General features: G+C 47.0%; 1 protein-coding gene across 1 annotated transcript in view; it reads right to left on the bottom strand.

Annotated features, from left to right (window-relative positions):
- The window catches only part of KREMEN1 (kringle containing transmembrane protein 1), a 98534-nt gene extending 89165 nt beyond the window's left edge, over positions 1-9369 (bottom strand). The window contains exon 1 of the mRNA XM_064271926.1: positions 9285-9369. Within this exon, the coding sequence (XP_064127996.1) occupies positions 9285-9369 (85 nt within the window). The remainder of the gene's footprint in view (positions 1-9284) is intronic.
- Positions 9370-15652: the final 6283 nt, after the last annotated feature.

A 15652-nucleotide genomic window follows, 5' to 3' on the forward strand; every position in this document is an offset into this window, starting at 1 on the left:
AACAGATGGAATATTTAATTGTTTAAAAGACTATTCTAGGAAAAATGGAACCTATAGTAAGCACAGAGCCAGAGGTTTAAATTCAGAAGATCCATATAAACACTTCAGAGAGGGGCCTTTATTATTTGTGAAATAAAAATTTGAAAACCAAATAATATCAAGGCAGAGAAGGCCCAGAATGCAGAGGTGACTTGGGCGTCCGTTGTTTCCCACCTGGCTCCCACTTCACTATGCTCCATTCCTATCCAGGATCCAGTAGAAAACATGCCATGGTTGTCACTGTGAAGTGCATATACTTTTGCTTCAAATAATCACCATGAATATGCAGCAGCGCTTGAGGAATTTACATATATATATATATAAATTTAGGATATTATTAACACCAGAAATCATCAAATTAGTTTTGGACAAAAAAATGACAATGGACATATCTAGCTCTATAATGTGTATGAGATTAGGCCAAGCCTGAGTTTAAGAATGGACTCAGTAGGACAGTTAGAAATTACCAGCTCAGTGGAACGCTACGGAAAACACTTCTTTAATTAACCAAAACACTGTGATGAATTTTACTGCCAGTACCAATAGAACATATGCTATCACACATTGGTGATGGTGTATCTTTTGATATAATAGGTGCATATGAATGGATCTACTCTGCATATTTATTTATTAGGATAAGCCAACCCCTCCTCAAACTTGAAATAAAATTTCACACTAGAAATAATCTTCACCTTAGGAAACAGAAAGCATAAGATGTTTAAAAGCTCACATCCAACTCTCTGGTGGGTAATACCTTATTTCATTTTAAGTCAGCTCTAAAGGAAACAAAAAGCAATATAAAAGATGGAGAACTATTTGTAAGTTTAGGGTCTATACTACGTATCACTGTACTCCTACAGAAATCAGGAGCTCTAAAACAAGTTCCAAACATCTGATGCCATGGCTCTTACAGGACTTGATTATCTTGAACTACAATTGCTAAAGAAGCATCTGGCCCTGCTTCTACTAGCCTACGGAGCTTCTTGAGCATCGTACTGATCTTTGTCTCTTCGGCAACTATACACCACAAAGGGCCCTGACAAATGCTTGTTGAATGAGGGAATGAAACAGGTGTACAGGGAGTTAAGGAAAAAAATCCATTACAGACATATTCAGAATGCCCCAATTTCCTCACCAGTTTATGCCTCCAGACTGGCCTCATGAGTTACCTAGCCATGACCTATGAAATGTTTCAGAAAAGTTTATGTAAATCACGTATTTGAAAATCAAAAGCTTGCATTTAAGTCAGAGGAATCTGCTCTTGAAAGAAAATCTTTGGTAAAGTCATTCGTAATGGGGAATAATCAACATCCTTTTTAATGAACACAAATTTTCCAATTCCAAGTTTGCTTTAAGCAGCAAACACTTGGCTCAAATCTATACCTTGCCTTGCCGTCAGTTGAGCAAACCTGTTTCATACCGTCTGAAGCTCTCAATCAGACTAAAGGGAGACAAAACAAACTGACACAATCCAGCTTCTGGTCAAGTTTCATCAGTACTGTCTGTGCACTATTTTAAATTTCAGATGGCAAGAAAGTTTCCAATAATGGAGTCCTGGAGGACAGCCAACACTCCATGGAAGCCAGGCTCTGGGCTATTCAGCTTCCCTCAGTTGGTATGAGATGAGCCAAATAATACAAGAGTTCCTGAGTGGGGAGCTGATTGTCAGAGAGTCAATATATATCTACAACACATCTTTAAAGCAAAACCTGAAGAAATAAAGCTGTAGCCTTCTAAGAATTGGCAGAGGGATGAGTCCTAGTTGAAGATGCTGGGCACATAGCAGGCATATGATAAGTACTTGTTAATTTGTCCCAACAAAAAAATACGACTCTAGAGACAGATTTCAGAAGTTCTGGCCAGAGAGACAATTTGGGGCACTGAGGAAAGTCTCTGTGCAGCACTAACTTAGGTAGAAGCAGACGGTGTTATTATCTCTAGCCACCCAGAGTAATAAGACTAAGGACAGACAGTGACCAACTGATTTTGATAAAAATCAGAGGTTTAAAGTTTTGTATAGCATTTCATGGCTCTAGAGTAGGGTTGCCAGATTTAGCAAATAAAACACAGGACGCCCAGTTAAATGTGAATTTCTGAATTACCTGAAGTTCACATGTAACTGGGTGTCCTGTATTTCGTCTGGCAATCCTACTACAGAGAGAGAAAGATACAGTGGATCCCAGCCCTCTTTAATAAGGTTTCTGAAACGCTGTCTACAGAAATGCCTAAGGAGTTCAGATATGAATGAGGAAGAATCTAAAAGGTGATGATCAGTTATCTGCTCCTAGGCGACAATGAAGGAAAGGACAAAAGAATAACATAGTTAGGGCAGGGTTTCTCACCCCTGGCACTATTGACATTTGGGACCAGATAATTCTTTGTTGTGGGGGGCTGTCCTGTGCATTCAATGATGCTTAGCAGCATCCCTGGCTTCTACATACCAGATGCCAGTAACACACCCTTCCCCTATCCCTCCCCAGTTGTGACAATTGAAAATGTCTCCAGACATTGCCAAATGTCCCCTGGGGGCAAAATCTTCTCCACTAGAAACCACTGAGTTAAAAGAAGTGGTCAAATAAACAGAAAGTGTCACATCCAGTAACCAGTGGTCATATAATAAAAAATTCTTCTCAAGGCAGAAACTCTCAGCTCAGCCCTGGGGCCCTCCAAGCCCATAGCAGGGAGGAGAAGGCCTAGTCATTTCAGCTAAGACCGTCAGAAACCCTTCATCTGCCAAAAGCGCTAGAGAAGAATGTTTGGTGAGCCAAGCAATGGCGCTCAGCACGGCAGTGCACACATCACAGCAAGCAGGGCGTCGCACCCAGCCTTTGAAGACGTTCTTTTTAAGTGAACCTCCCTGCCAACTAAACTTTTTTCAAATCTCTTCCTGCCATTGGGAACTGGAGTGATTCTCAGCTGAAAAGGCCTGTATATACGAGGTGCAGATGGCAGCAGTTACGGCCCTCACCAGATGCTGCAGTCTCTAATTTGATTGAAAGGATATAATTAGACAACAGAAACACTTTAATGAAAGAGCAAAACATGGAGGGAGGGAAGGATTGAAGGCCCTTAACTGATGCCAAAACACCCACCAGTAATAGAGGCTTTGAGTCTGGGGAAAGGAAAGGGGAAAGCCCCTTAAAAAGACAGTCCCCATCCTGTTTATTTCCCCATAGACATAGGAATAGGGATTTTATTATTGTAGATTTCCACTGTATTTTATGTGGGAACAATCTGATTAAAACCAGAAGAGTCTTCGGGAGAACATCAAAGAAAAAGAAATATGGCTTCTGTGGTCGTTATTAAAAATATTTTTACCAGCCCAATAATTTTCTTTGAAGATGAATTTTTATAGATTGAACAGCAGCAAGTAATTTACATACAGAGATGGAATTGGCTAACCATGCCTACTATTCTAGAAGAGAACTTGGCCACCATGTTTTCATTCAACTTTACGATACCAAGGAACGTGCACATTTAATATATCTGCTCAGAAGATAGACAGAAGCCACGCAGAGCTCCTCATATGTGCTGATAGTTACAACCATTTGATGATGCTGTTTTTTTCTAGCTTTAGAAGTCATTTATTGCTCCAGTATGAGTATACTGTTCTAGTTCTAACCGAGAATCTAACCAAACTGAAAGAAATCCAGCCCTCGAAGTCTGCAGTCACTAATGTGGTGTGACACTAGGGTTTGGAAACGGCTGCAGCCTCCTTAGCCCACTAGCAGCAGAGCCCCGCCCTTGTGGTAAATTGAACAATAAAAGTTGAATGCTTTGGCTACTTGCCAGGGATTAAATCAGTGGCAAGAGAAATTGGAAGCTTGGGCCCAACAAAGGGGAACCCTAAGGGGATCCTGTTATAACTGGAAGGGGGAGAGGCAACTTTGCATGTGAGGTGGCCTAAAAATTTTGTCTGCTGAGGTGCTTCCTAACACCCAAACTCATTCCTCTTCCGACTGGTACAAGTCTAGGCTAAGGAAGTGTTTACTTAGAAAGTTTTCAAAAATGAGGAAGAGGGAGTCCCCTCACAGGAGAAAGCAAGTTTCTGTGGAATGGCTATTTGTGAGAATTATGGACACCCTTCTGACATTTTACAAGGAACTTTTCCTTTCTCTGTTCAGTCCAAATCCAGGACCATGTCTCAGAAGGTGAGGTTTGGGAAAGGTGAGGTCTTGAAGAGGAAAAACTACAGTGACTACAGACTTCTCGTCCTAGACTAATACTTCCCAGTTCCAGCTGGAATCTCAAGGTCAAACTGACTACAGAACGTACGTTAGTCACCATTCTCACCTGTGTGGAGGCTGCCCGGTGAACCAGCCAAAGAGTCACCTGCCAAATGGCATCAAGAGGCTTGAGGAGATCTCACCTAAGATCTGATACTTTTCTATGGAACACATTTTACTTCCTCTTATGTTGTCCTTATTCAAAAAGCAAAAAAACTCAGGCAAAAGCTACGGCTCTGAACTTCCGGCCGCTTTGGAGTGTTTTGCATTAACTGTTCCACAGTACAAACACAATCAACTTGGTATGTTTGAATGTTTCATTTTGTTTTTCAAAAATGTTTTAATTAAAACAAAATAATCAGCCATCCTAAGCACACTGTTGTTTTTTAAAGGCCACTTTTAAAATGGTGATAGAACTATGGAAATAAAAATCAACTGCTTAGGAAAGGGACAGATTTTTTTTTTTTCTTTTTTCCCCCTAGCTGCCTACATCTCAGGGCTGGTGCCACCTGCTGCCTGGGCTTTCCTGATAGAGGAATCTCTCAACAGTTTGTTCCAAACAGCATGTGCAGGCATAGCTGAACAAACCACTGGCCAGTTCCAGGACAGGCACTATTTTCCTGAAACCACATGGAACTTCTTTTAAAGCATTTTTTTTAAAGTCTTTTTAAAGATCCAAATGTATGTGCATGAACTTCTACCCCATATGTATCTTGAAAATTAGTCTGCAGTAAAAGGTTCATTCATTCACCAAAATCAAGCCTCCCTGTCACCTTTCCAGACCAGCGGATGCTGAAAAAAATACATACGGACCTTGAGCAGAGGTTGCCAAAGTACAGCTTGTAAGCCAAATCTGTTTTTGTATAGCCCATGAGATAAGAATGGTTCTTATATTTTTTAATGGTTGAAAAAAAATCAAAATGAGGATTTTTTGTGACATGTGAAAATTACATCAAGTTCAAATTTTCAGTGTCCATAAATAAAGTTTTATTGGTACACGGTCATGCTCTTCATTCGCTTTTTGTCTACGGCTGCTTTTGCGCTATAATGACAGAGTTGAGTAATTGCGACAGAGAAGGTATGTTGTCCTCAAAGCCCAAATAATTTACTCTCTGGACCTTTACAGAAAATGTTTGCCGACCCCTGACCTACAGCCTCAGATGGCATTCCAGGCTCAAAGATCCTAAACTAAAGATAGTACCTTGCCCATCACCAAAACCCCTTAATCTGTATATTGTGAAGTTATTTAAGTAATACATTTTATCTTAAACATTTACTACTTTTCATCCAACTATGCTAGGCCAAGGGGGCCCTGGTGGCACAGTGGTTAAGTGCTTGGCTGCTAACCAAAAGGTCGGCAGTTTGAACCCACAAGCTGCTCCGCAGGAGAAAGACGTGGCAAGCTGCCTCCATAAAGATTTATAGCATAGGGCCCTATGGGGTGGTTCTACTCTGTCCTGTAGGGTTGTTATCAGCCAGAATAGACTTGACAGCCGTGGGTTTGGTTTGGTTTTACGCTAAGCCATTAAAGTGTGTCAATAATATCTACCTATATTGAGTGCACTAACTTGCTGTTTACTAGTCAAACCAAAAAACCAAACCCACTGCTGTCGAGTTGATTCCCATTCATAGAGACCCTGTAGGACAGGGTAGAATTGCCCCGTAGAGTTTCCAAGGAGCGCCTGGCAGATTCAAACTGCCGACCTCTTGGCTAACAGCCATAACATTTAACCACTACGCCACCAGGGTTTCCTTGTTCATAAGTAATGAGCCTAAATGGAACTTCTTGCTTTAGAATTTGTAAAAGGGTTCACACTGCATATCTCAGACATTTAAATAGTTTCGTCCAAGGGCCAAAAGAAATTTTCACAAAAGGATCAGAGTTCTTTGATACCAAGTCAAAACTGTGTTTTGTAAAACACTCAAAGTGTAAATGTAACCAGTATATATGCTGATTCACGCTTCTCAGCCCCGACTCTGTGGACAGGTAGTATATTAGCATTAACAGAGCCCCCAGGAGGGGCAGGCCTGTGTAAGAGTATGAAGCTCTCACTGCTAACTGAATTCATAGGTTTTAGCAAGGCATGCTACAGGCTAATGGGAGGAATTCCAGATGAGGAGTTGGAAGAAGATGACTGTCAACTATAAAAGGCAGTTCACAGAAAATGTAACCTGAGTCAAGAAGCCCTGTTGATGCACACCTGATGGCTCCCAAATGTAGTCAAACACCCAAGCCACAGGCGGAGCCCACCCAGCTTTCTCTGCTCTTCCTACCTCTCTAGCAAATTCTAGATGGGACCCACTAAGGAAAATCACTCAGCCCCACGGCCCTGGCTGCTTTCCTCCTTGGAAGTGGAGTCTAGATTCCGCCAGTAACCTCTATCTTTCTTCTTATCAGTTGTGAAAGAAGGGAAAGAATCTCAAAGGAAGAATGGAGTGGGGAAGGGAGCTCATTTGGGGTTGGCTACATAAAGAAAAAAATTTTTTTTTTTTTTTACATACTGTAATTAGAAGGAGCACTGATGGGGAGTGAGCTAACTGTTTTTATAAAGTCAGCATTCAAAAATGCAAACCACCAGTAATATAAATATTACAAAATTGTGCAGAATATAAGTATTGAAATAATTTTTTCCATCCGCAAAAGTTTTGAGAAAATTATAGTATCAAACAATATAAAATGGCAAGCTTGGCATATCCTCAGAGTAAAACGTGTTTTTTATTGGAAAGGATTTTAAAAATTTGTGGGTAGGCTCTAGACAGGATGTGATGCTGACGACCATGTGGTATCTCCCTAGAAATCCTTCTAGAACTAGAGAGAAAAAAGTCAGAAAAGCACTGATGTAGCAAGATGGTAGGAAACCAAGCTGGTGAGGTTCGCTGAATTAAGAAGTTGGATCACGTTTCACAAATCATTTCACAATGGAGTCCCTGGGTGCCACAAATGATTAAGTGCTCAACTATTGGCCTAAATGTTGGCAATTCGAACCCACCTGGAGGTGCCTCGGAAGACAGGCCTGGCTATCTGCTTCCAAAAGGTCACAGCCTTGAAAACTCTATGGAGCAGTTCTACTCTGCACACATGGGGTCAGCATGAGTCGAAATTGACTCAACAACAACCCTACACTTGTAAATAAAAGCACGCCAAAGCCTGGGGTTCAAACTACATAAGACCTGCTGAGTTTGTCCCTTCCTAGCAAAGCAAAGGTGCCTGAGGAAAGAATGCTACCTTCTAACAATCATAAGCACAGATTTGGCTCACTTACTGCTTTTCAGTGGTATTGCTGTCCGTTCCAGAAGGGGGACCAGCTTATTTCCACTGAGGGGTTACTAGGTTACAGTTATGTTGACATATCCTGGTCTCAGAATGTCCCTCCCTCACTCCTAACATACAGCAAATAGCAGAAGTGGTCAAACTGTAGAAAGTCCCATAGAAGGCTGGCAACCACTCAGAGGCCACTTACTGCACCTTAGGTTGACAGCATTCAGAGACCCTCCCCCCTTGCACTGATCTAAAGCCAAGCTTTACCTTTTATAGGCATTAATCAGGCTGCAAGTTTATGATATTCCCAGGGCAAATGAGGTATCTAGCACTTGAACCATGAAGCACTATAAAAAGTATTATTAAAAGATGGTTTACGTGGCTTCCATATGCACGTGTATGACCTTCAGTATGTCATTTAATTCTCACAATTCCCTGCGAGGGAGGCATCATTATCCCCCCACCCCCTTTACAGATGAGGAAACTGAAGCTCAAGTCACACAGTAAATGGCAACACCAAGTCCTAGCTTTTTCACTAATTTTCAACCTGATAGTAAACAAAGCAACTCCGACTTTTCTTTCATCGGCAAAATCCTGTCTTTCCAATATCATGGTCTGCGACTCTGGGTGGAGAAACTAGAGGCTGGTTTTCTTACTGGGGTAGCCTGGTAATGAACTCTTCCCATCGCTTTTGCAAATGTCCAATGCCCAACACCCAAACAACCTGCAGAGGGACAGTAACTGGGCCAGACTATGCCCTCCTGCCTACTCTTCAACTTGGAAAGGACTCTGCTGCAAGGGAAGGGTGTGTGTAGAAGCTAAGCAAAGTTCCAGCTTCCATCCTGGTCCAGGGCCCAACCACAGAAGACCTGGCCTTGGCCTGGACAGTGGGTGGGTGACTGTGTTAAAAGCGTGGGGCTACTCGGACTGGGGGCTCAGCATTGCACCCTCAGGATGAGCACCCTGAGATCTGTCTGGAAGAAATTTCCCATCTCCCCTTCCTTTCTCTCTCTCCCTCTGCTGTGCCATCACCTGAGTCATGGGGAAGTTCAAAGCGCCCCGGAGGGGAGGGAGAGGGCATCCCGTCTGGGTGCAGCGGGTCGTCCCGGGTCCCAGACCTGCCTCCTGTAGGGCGGGCAAATCGGCCCGTCTCCTGCGAGGCAGTCACCGTCAGGCCAAGCGAGCGCAGCCGACCCCAGCAGAGGGACGCCGCTCCTGCTACCTCTGCACCCGCTCCTGGGGGCTGGGGGTACGCGAGCGTCGCTGGGGGGCTCGTGGAGAGGGTCCTAGCCCGGGGGCATCGCTAAGGGGCTTGGGGAAGGGGTGCTACTGAGGCGGGGGCCGTCCCGGGCCGAGGGTACGTCGCTGAGAGACTTGCGGGGGACAGTCCTGGGTCTTCAGGCGGGGCTGGGGAAGGGGGGTAGCCGGGCCCGCGGGCATCTCTGAAGGGCTTGAAAAACGGGTGCCGGGCTCTGAAGCGGGGTCCTGGCCCGAGGGGCGCTGCTGAGGGACTCGGGGGAGGGGTCCTGGAAGGTACTGAAGTGGGGGTGTCCCGGCCTGAGGGGTGTCGCTGAGCCGCTTGGGGAAGGGTCCCGGACCCTGAGGCTGGGGGCTGGCCGGGCCCGAGGGGCGTCGCTGCGGGACTTGGAGAGGGGGCCCTTGGACGCCGGGAAGCCGCGGATCCCGGCACGCTAGGCTGGTCGGGCCGAGTCGCCCCTCGGGGGACTCCGCGCCGGGGGGCGCCGGGGTCGCTCACTCACCGGGTCCGGGTCCAGGCGCGGGCCGGGCCGCCAGCGTGAGCGCGGCGGCGGAGAGCAAGGCGAGGCGGGCGGCGGGCGGCGCCATGGGCCGTCAGTGCGGGGCCCCGGGGCGCGGCCCGGGGGAGAGGGGGCAGCGCGGGGAGCCGGGGGCGGCCATGGGAGCGGGACGCGGGGCCCGAGTGTGGCCCCGCCCCGGCCGCCCGCCGCCCCGCCCCGGCCCGCCCTCCTCAGCGCCGCTGCCGCCCCGGCCGCCGGGGGCCCGCCCGGCTCCGCAGCCAGGCCGGAGGACGGGACTCACTGCGCACGCCCGGCCCGCCCCGCCCGCGCGCCGAGCCTGCCACTCAGGCCGGGCCCCGCCCACGCCCGCACCTGGGCCCGCCCCGCGGCGCGCCCCATTGGCCTGCTCGAGGGGCGGGGCCGGCAGGTGAGAGCCTGATCCAAGGCCTGCCCCCGAGTCCCCACGCGAAGGTTTGGCCCGCCTGGAGTGGGCTGGGCGCCCGGTGACCCCTGCTGCGCCCTCACTTGGGCTGTGACCCACACGCGGCCTCAACCGCAGCAGTAATAATCAGAGCAGCAGTTTGCAAACCGCGTTTCCCCACTTGGCTCGTCAGAGTGATGGAAAAAAGGCTGCTCTGGTGTCAGCCTGCCGGGGTTCGGAGCCCAGTCGGTCACCTGTGAGACCTTGGGCAGGTTTAAAGGAAAAAAAGCTCTCTGAACCTCATCAGTAAGGGGAGGGAGATGAGAGCACCTACTTCCCAAGAAGGCTGTACTAACAAGGCAACACACTGCTCGTAGTGTGCCTGACGCACAGTAGGAGCTCAGAACGTGTTGGGTTCCTTTTTCATCCCAATTTTTGCAGCCACAAACCCCTGATTCCTAGTCTATCGCACAGGCTGTGTCACCTGGTGCCCGTTTCCTGATTTCTCGGAGCCTCAGTCATCTGTAAAATGGGAGTGATCAACGGGCTTCACAGGATTAGATGAGATAGAAGCAAGTATAGCGAGAAAGTCAGGGAAGGAATGGGGCAATGACTTTAAGATAACAAGTTCCTTCTCTTGAGCGTGACTTGCTCGAACTCGCGGCCCAGTTGCCGGGCCCTTCTCTCCCAACCCCAAGGTCTCCCCCGGCCCCACCTGGGGTCGATCCTGGGCCTTCCTCTCCTCCACATCCCTGAGGCAGAGGGATTTTCCTCCTCTCCGGCTTATAGCGCCGCGGCGACGCCCAACCCGGCAGGTCCGGGCGGCTCGCCGGGTACTTTCAAGTGCCGGGTCCCGGGCGTGCAAGTGTGGGCCTGCGCCCGGCGCAGCGGCGGCAACATCTGGCCTCGTGTGCCGACTCGCCGCGCCCAGAGCAGGGCTGGGCGGACCGGGACCCAAGGCTCCCGGGCCCGCCTTGGGGCGACACCCGGCCCAGCGCCCCCTGCCATCTGGGAGCCGCCTCCTCTTCCCCTCCAAGAGCCCCTCTGGTGCCAGAGCCACGCCCCCTCCAGTCCACCCCACTCCAGGGCCCCACAGGCGCAGCTACCTCCCGAGAGGCTTCTCAATCTCCATCCTTCACCCACATGTCCCAATGCCGTGGCAAAAAAAAAAAAAAAAAAACTTCTTCATTTTTTTCACTATGTCACTCCTGAGTTCAAGGCTTCTTGTTAGAGCAAGGGGACAGGGCCCCTCCCCGCAGTGAGGCCAAGTCTCTGAGACACACCCTCCATATCCCACCTGGGTGCCTCCTACTCTTGCTCACCCTCTCTCTTCTTCACCATTTTGGGTTCATCTCTGCCTCCAAAGCCAGCTACAGTGGCAGGACTGGAACTCTTCACCTCTGGCTTGCACCCTTGCAGGCAGGAGCACCTTGAAAAAGAATGAAAGGAGAAGATGCAGGTGAAGCCATAAGCACAAACAAGCACTTGATAAACGTGACTCTTCCTTCATTCAGGAGTCCCTGCGTTGTGCAAATGCTTAACACCAGCTGCTAACTGAAAGACTGGAGGTTAGAGCTGCCTGGAAAGAAAGACCTGGGAGTCTACTGCTGAAAAATCAGCCACTGAAAACCCTGTGGAGCACAGTTCTACTCTGACTCACGTGGGGTGCCATGAGTTGAGTCTACGGCAACTGGTTTTTCCTTCAACAAATATTCAATGAAGTGCGTGCCAAGTGGTGAGGACACAGCCACCAACAACGTTAGCCCTCTCTCCCCAGAACAGACTAGCCCATCCTTTCCTCATGGACCTCATATTCTTATGAGGGGAGGGGGAAGACAGTTCACCAACATGAAAAAATAGGAATTTCAGAAGTCAAAAGTTCTACAAAGACAAGAAAATGGTGTTGTTGATACAGGATCTGTGGATGATTGAAATAGGATGCTCTGGAAAGCCTTGAACAAAGCAAGACACAGCTCTCTACAGTTTACAAGGTTCTTTCCCATGTCACCCCAGTTTCAGAGGGGGGAATAGGAAGGGGCAGAGCAGAGGATGGAAACAAGGCATCTTTGGCCAAGTCTGGACTTCCCTTGCCAGGCCGCCCTGCAGACTATACCCATGGCAAACCTCATATTCGCCTGGCCTGGCCCCCTGCAGGAAGTCACCCTGTCTTCATTTGGCTCTCTCCTACCTTGTATACAACCAGGATTGACTGTATAATTTGCAGAACCCAGTACAAAATGAAAATCTTGGAGCCCTTTGTTCAACATTGTTCAGAATTTCAAGATGGCAACAGCAGAGCTTTAAATCAAGCACGGAGTCCTTCCAAGTGTTGGGGTCCTATGTGACTAGCCCCAGAAGCTGGCCCTAAGTACAACAGAATTCAGAAATAAAGAGTATACAAGCTGCTACCCCCAATAGCTGCTATGAGAAACATCTCTCTAGCCTCACCCTCCCCCTTCTCATTTCCAGCTTAAAGCCCGGCACAGGTGATGGAAACAGTGCACAAGAGGCTAAAAATACAGCCGAGTGTGTCTAGGTCACGGCACTTAATGGCTCAAGGTCTTTTGCTCAGTTATGTGGTCCTGGCCCCCGGCGAGGAGCAGCCCAAGATATATTCATTTCAGTGCTTCACATGCCTGGGGCATTTAGTGGCTTTATTTCATGGAAAGAGTGGGGACACTGACTGCAACCCTGGGGCACCGAGGAAGAAGTTAGTGTCTGTCTGTCGGCTTGTGCGACTCCTCCAAGGGCAGCAGGATTTGCTGAGAAGCTGGGGGACCCAAGCTGGTAGAGTTTGGGTCATTCTAGTTGGGATGTTTTCTGCTCCAAGGAGAGTGTTGTAAAGAGAGCACTGGATGAGGAGCCTGATTATAATAATAACAATGGCAAACCTTTACACAGGACTTTACTAAGTACTAGGCAGGTGTGTAGTATTTATTATCACATTTAACATAATTCTCACTGCAGCCCTATAAGGAAGGCACTGTTACCACCCAACTTGTACAGTGAGGCTAAGTCTCTTGCCCAAAGATCATACAGTGGTGGAGCTGGGCTTTGAACCCAGGCATTGGGACTCTGGGCCTACACTCTTAAGCACCATGCTAGATTGCTCCTTGTCTTCCTGGCTTCTTGGCTTCTGTCAACAAATGCTTGCTGAGCCATGCAGAGCCAGGCACACAATTTAAGGGGGTGCCAAAAATCTCAGTTGTTGTTGTTGTTGTTAGTTGTCATTGAGTTGATTCTAACTCATGGCGACCCCATTCGTGGAGAGGAGAACCTCTCCACAGGGTTTTCAAGGCTGTAACCTTTTGGAAGCAGATCACCAGGCCTGTGTTCCAAGGCACCTCTGGGTGGGCTTAAACTGCCAACTTTTCAGCTAGTAGTCATGAGCTTAACCATTGCTCCACCCAGCGACTCCTTAAAAAAAAAAAACTCAGTAATCAAGATAAATAATATTTTAATGCAGTATCTTAAAAATCTACACCAGCCTAAGACTAGAAGAACTAGATGGTGCCCTGCTACAGCTGATGACTCCCCTGACAGGGAACACAACAGAGAACCTCTGAGGGAGCAGGAGAGCAGTGGGATGCAGACCCCAAATTCTCATAAAAAGACCAGACTTAATGGTCAGAATGGGACTAGAAGGACCCCAGAGGCCATGGTCCCCAGACCTTCTGTTAGCCCAAGACAGGAACAATTCCCAAAGCCAACTCTTCAGACAGGGATTGGACTGGAATATGGGATGGAAAATGATACTGGAGAAGAACGAGCTCCTTGGATCAAGTAGACACATGAGACTATTTTGGCATCTCCTGTCTGGAGGGGAGATGAGAGGGCAAAGGGGGTGAGAAGCTGCCCAAATGGACACGAGGAGAGAAAGTGGAAGGAAGGAGTGTGCTGGCTCATGAGGGGGAGAGCAATTAGGAGTGTATAGTAAGGTACACATAAATTCTTGTATGAGAGACTGACTTGATTTGTAAACTTTCACTTAAAGCACAGTAAGAATTAATTAAAAAAAATCTGTTTATAGCCGCATTTGTACACAGTAGCTAAAGGGTGGAAACAACCCAATTGTCCACCAACTGATAAATGGGCGACACGTCCAGTAAATAACACGTGGTATACACATACAACGGAATATTTATTCAGCCATGTAAAGGAATGAAGTATTGATACATGCTACAATGAGAATGAACCTTGAAAACGTTGTGCTAAGTGAAAGAAGCCCAACAGAAGAGGATCACATATTGTATGATTTCATTTATATGAAATATCTAGAATAGGCAAATCCACAGAGACAGAAAGCAGATTAAGTGGTTGCCAGGAGCTGGAGGGAAGGGAGAAATGGGGCGTGACTGGTTAATGGGGTCGGCGTTTACTTTTAGGCTGAAGAAAATGTGCTGGAACTAGGTAGAAGTGATGATTGCACAACGTCGTAAATGTAAGAAATGCCACCGAGTTGTACACTCAAAAATGGTTAATCTTATGTGAATTTTAAGTCAAAAAAAAAATCTAAATAAACACACAAAAAAATCCATGATGAACAAAATATCAAAATTTTAGATAAAGACAGGCTTTGTACTACTGATTTTTCCTTTCTCCTAGTCTTCAGTTATGACTTGGCATAGCACTGTTACTGATCCTGTCTCCTAGGTTTCTGGCACAGGCAACCGGTGATGGAAAATTGAAGAGAAGCAGCAGTTTGCTTCTTCTGATGGGGTGAGAAGAGAGAAAGAACTTGGTCTTGAACATAGTGAGTTAGAGGTGTCTATGGGTCATCCAAAAGGTTCCTGGGTGATGCAAATGGTCTGTGCTTGACTACTAACCTCAAGGTTGGCAGTCTGAACCTATCCAGCAGCACTGCAGAGGAAAATCTGGCAATCTGCCTCTGTAAACCCTACAATCAAGAAAACCCTATGGGACAGCTCTACTCTGTGACACATGGGGTCACCATGAGTCAGAAGTCACTTGATGGCAGTGGATTTGGTTTTCTTTGGCTTGGTGGGGCATCTGGGTGGCCGTGTCTGAGAACCCAGAGATGGGCTGGGTTGGAAACGAGGAAGTGGGGGTCATCCACACCAAGTCGGGTGAGAAGGGTTGGGAGTGCAGGCAGGACCATTATTTCACACACTTGGCCTGTGACAGGTGCACATTCAGTACACGTGGTCTAAATCATTGGTCCTTGGAACTTGCATCATGGTTCAGCAATCCTTTCAAATTCTCTCTCATCCGAAGTTTTTCTCTTCTTCCCTAATTTCTTCTTCATTAGCTGGTCCTCCAGAAAGAGAATAGGAGCTCAGAGAAACTAAAGAGGAGAAAAGTAATAGTACAGAAAAGAAAGATTTTGAGAGCTACGAATACAGTGAGAAGAGCTTGGCTAAGCATCAAAGAAGGGCAGATGTGTTTCCAAATAGAAGTGGTGGTTTAGATACGTCAGGAAGCACAGCTCAAAATGATAGGTGGGAAATAAAGATTATTTAGACTGAGCTCGGAGTTTTAAAAAAGCTTCATGGGAGAATCAAACTGAGGGTCAGGCCTTTCAGCAACATGGAAACCTTCCTGCCTCAATCCCAAGTTCTCTAGATCAATTGTTGGCACCAACAATGGAAATTCTTGCCATGGTTTCAGGACCCTGGACCAAATAGATTCTTTCCATCTTGACTTTGTAATTCTGAACAACCTTCAATGGAACAATCTCTACTAAAGACTAGCAACTTTCCTTAGGCTTTCCTCAGGTACCCACTTCCCTTTCCATCTAAAAAAGCACGGAATATTCTATGTAATTCCCTTAGCTGGGGGAAACACCTAACAGCTCCTGTAAACGCACTACTTCCGTGAGGTAGATCGAGCTGACAAACATTTTCTAAAGATGTAGCATGAGAAAAGAGATGCCATGATACCCAAGTCAGATCACAATCATTTCCTACCTTCAGGGAGTTCATTGTTTGGC

This window comes from Loxodonta africana, chromosome 19, assembly GCF_030014295.1.
Source record: "Loxodonta africana isolate mLoxAfr1 chromosome 19, mLoxAfr1.hap2, whole genome shotgun sequence".
Lineage (NCBI taxonomy): Eukaryota > Metazoa > Chordata > Mammalia > Proboscidea > Elephantidae > Loxodonta > Loxodonta africana.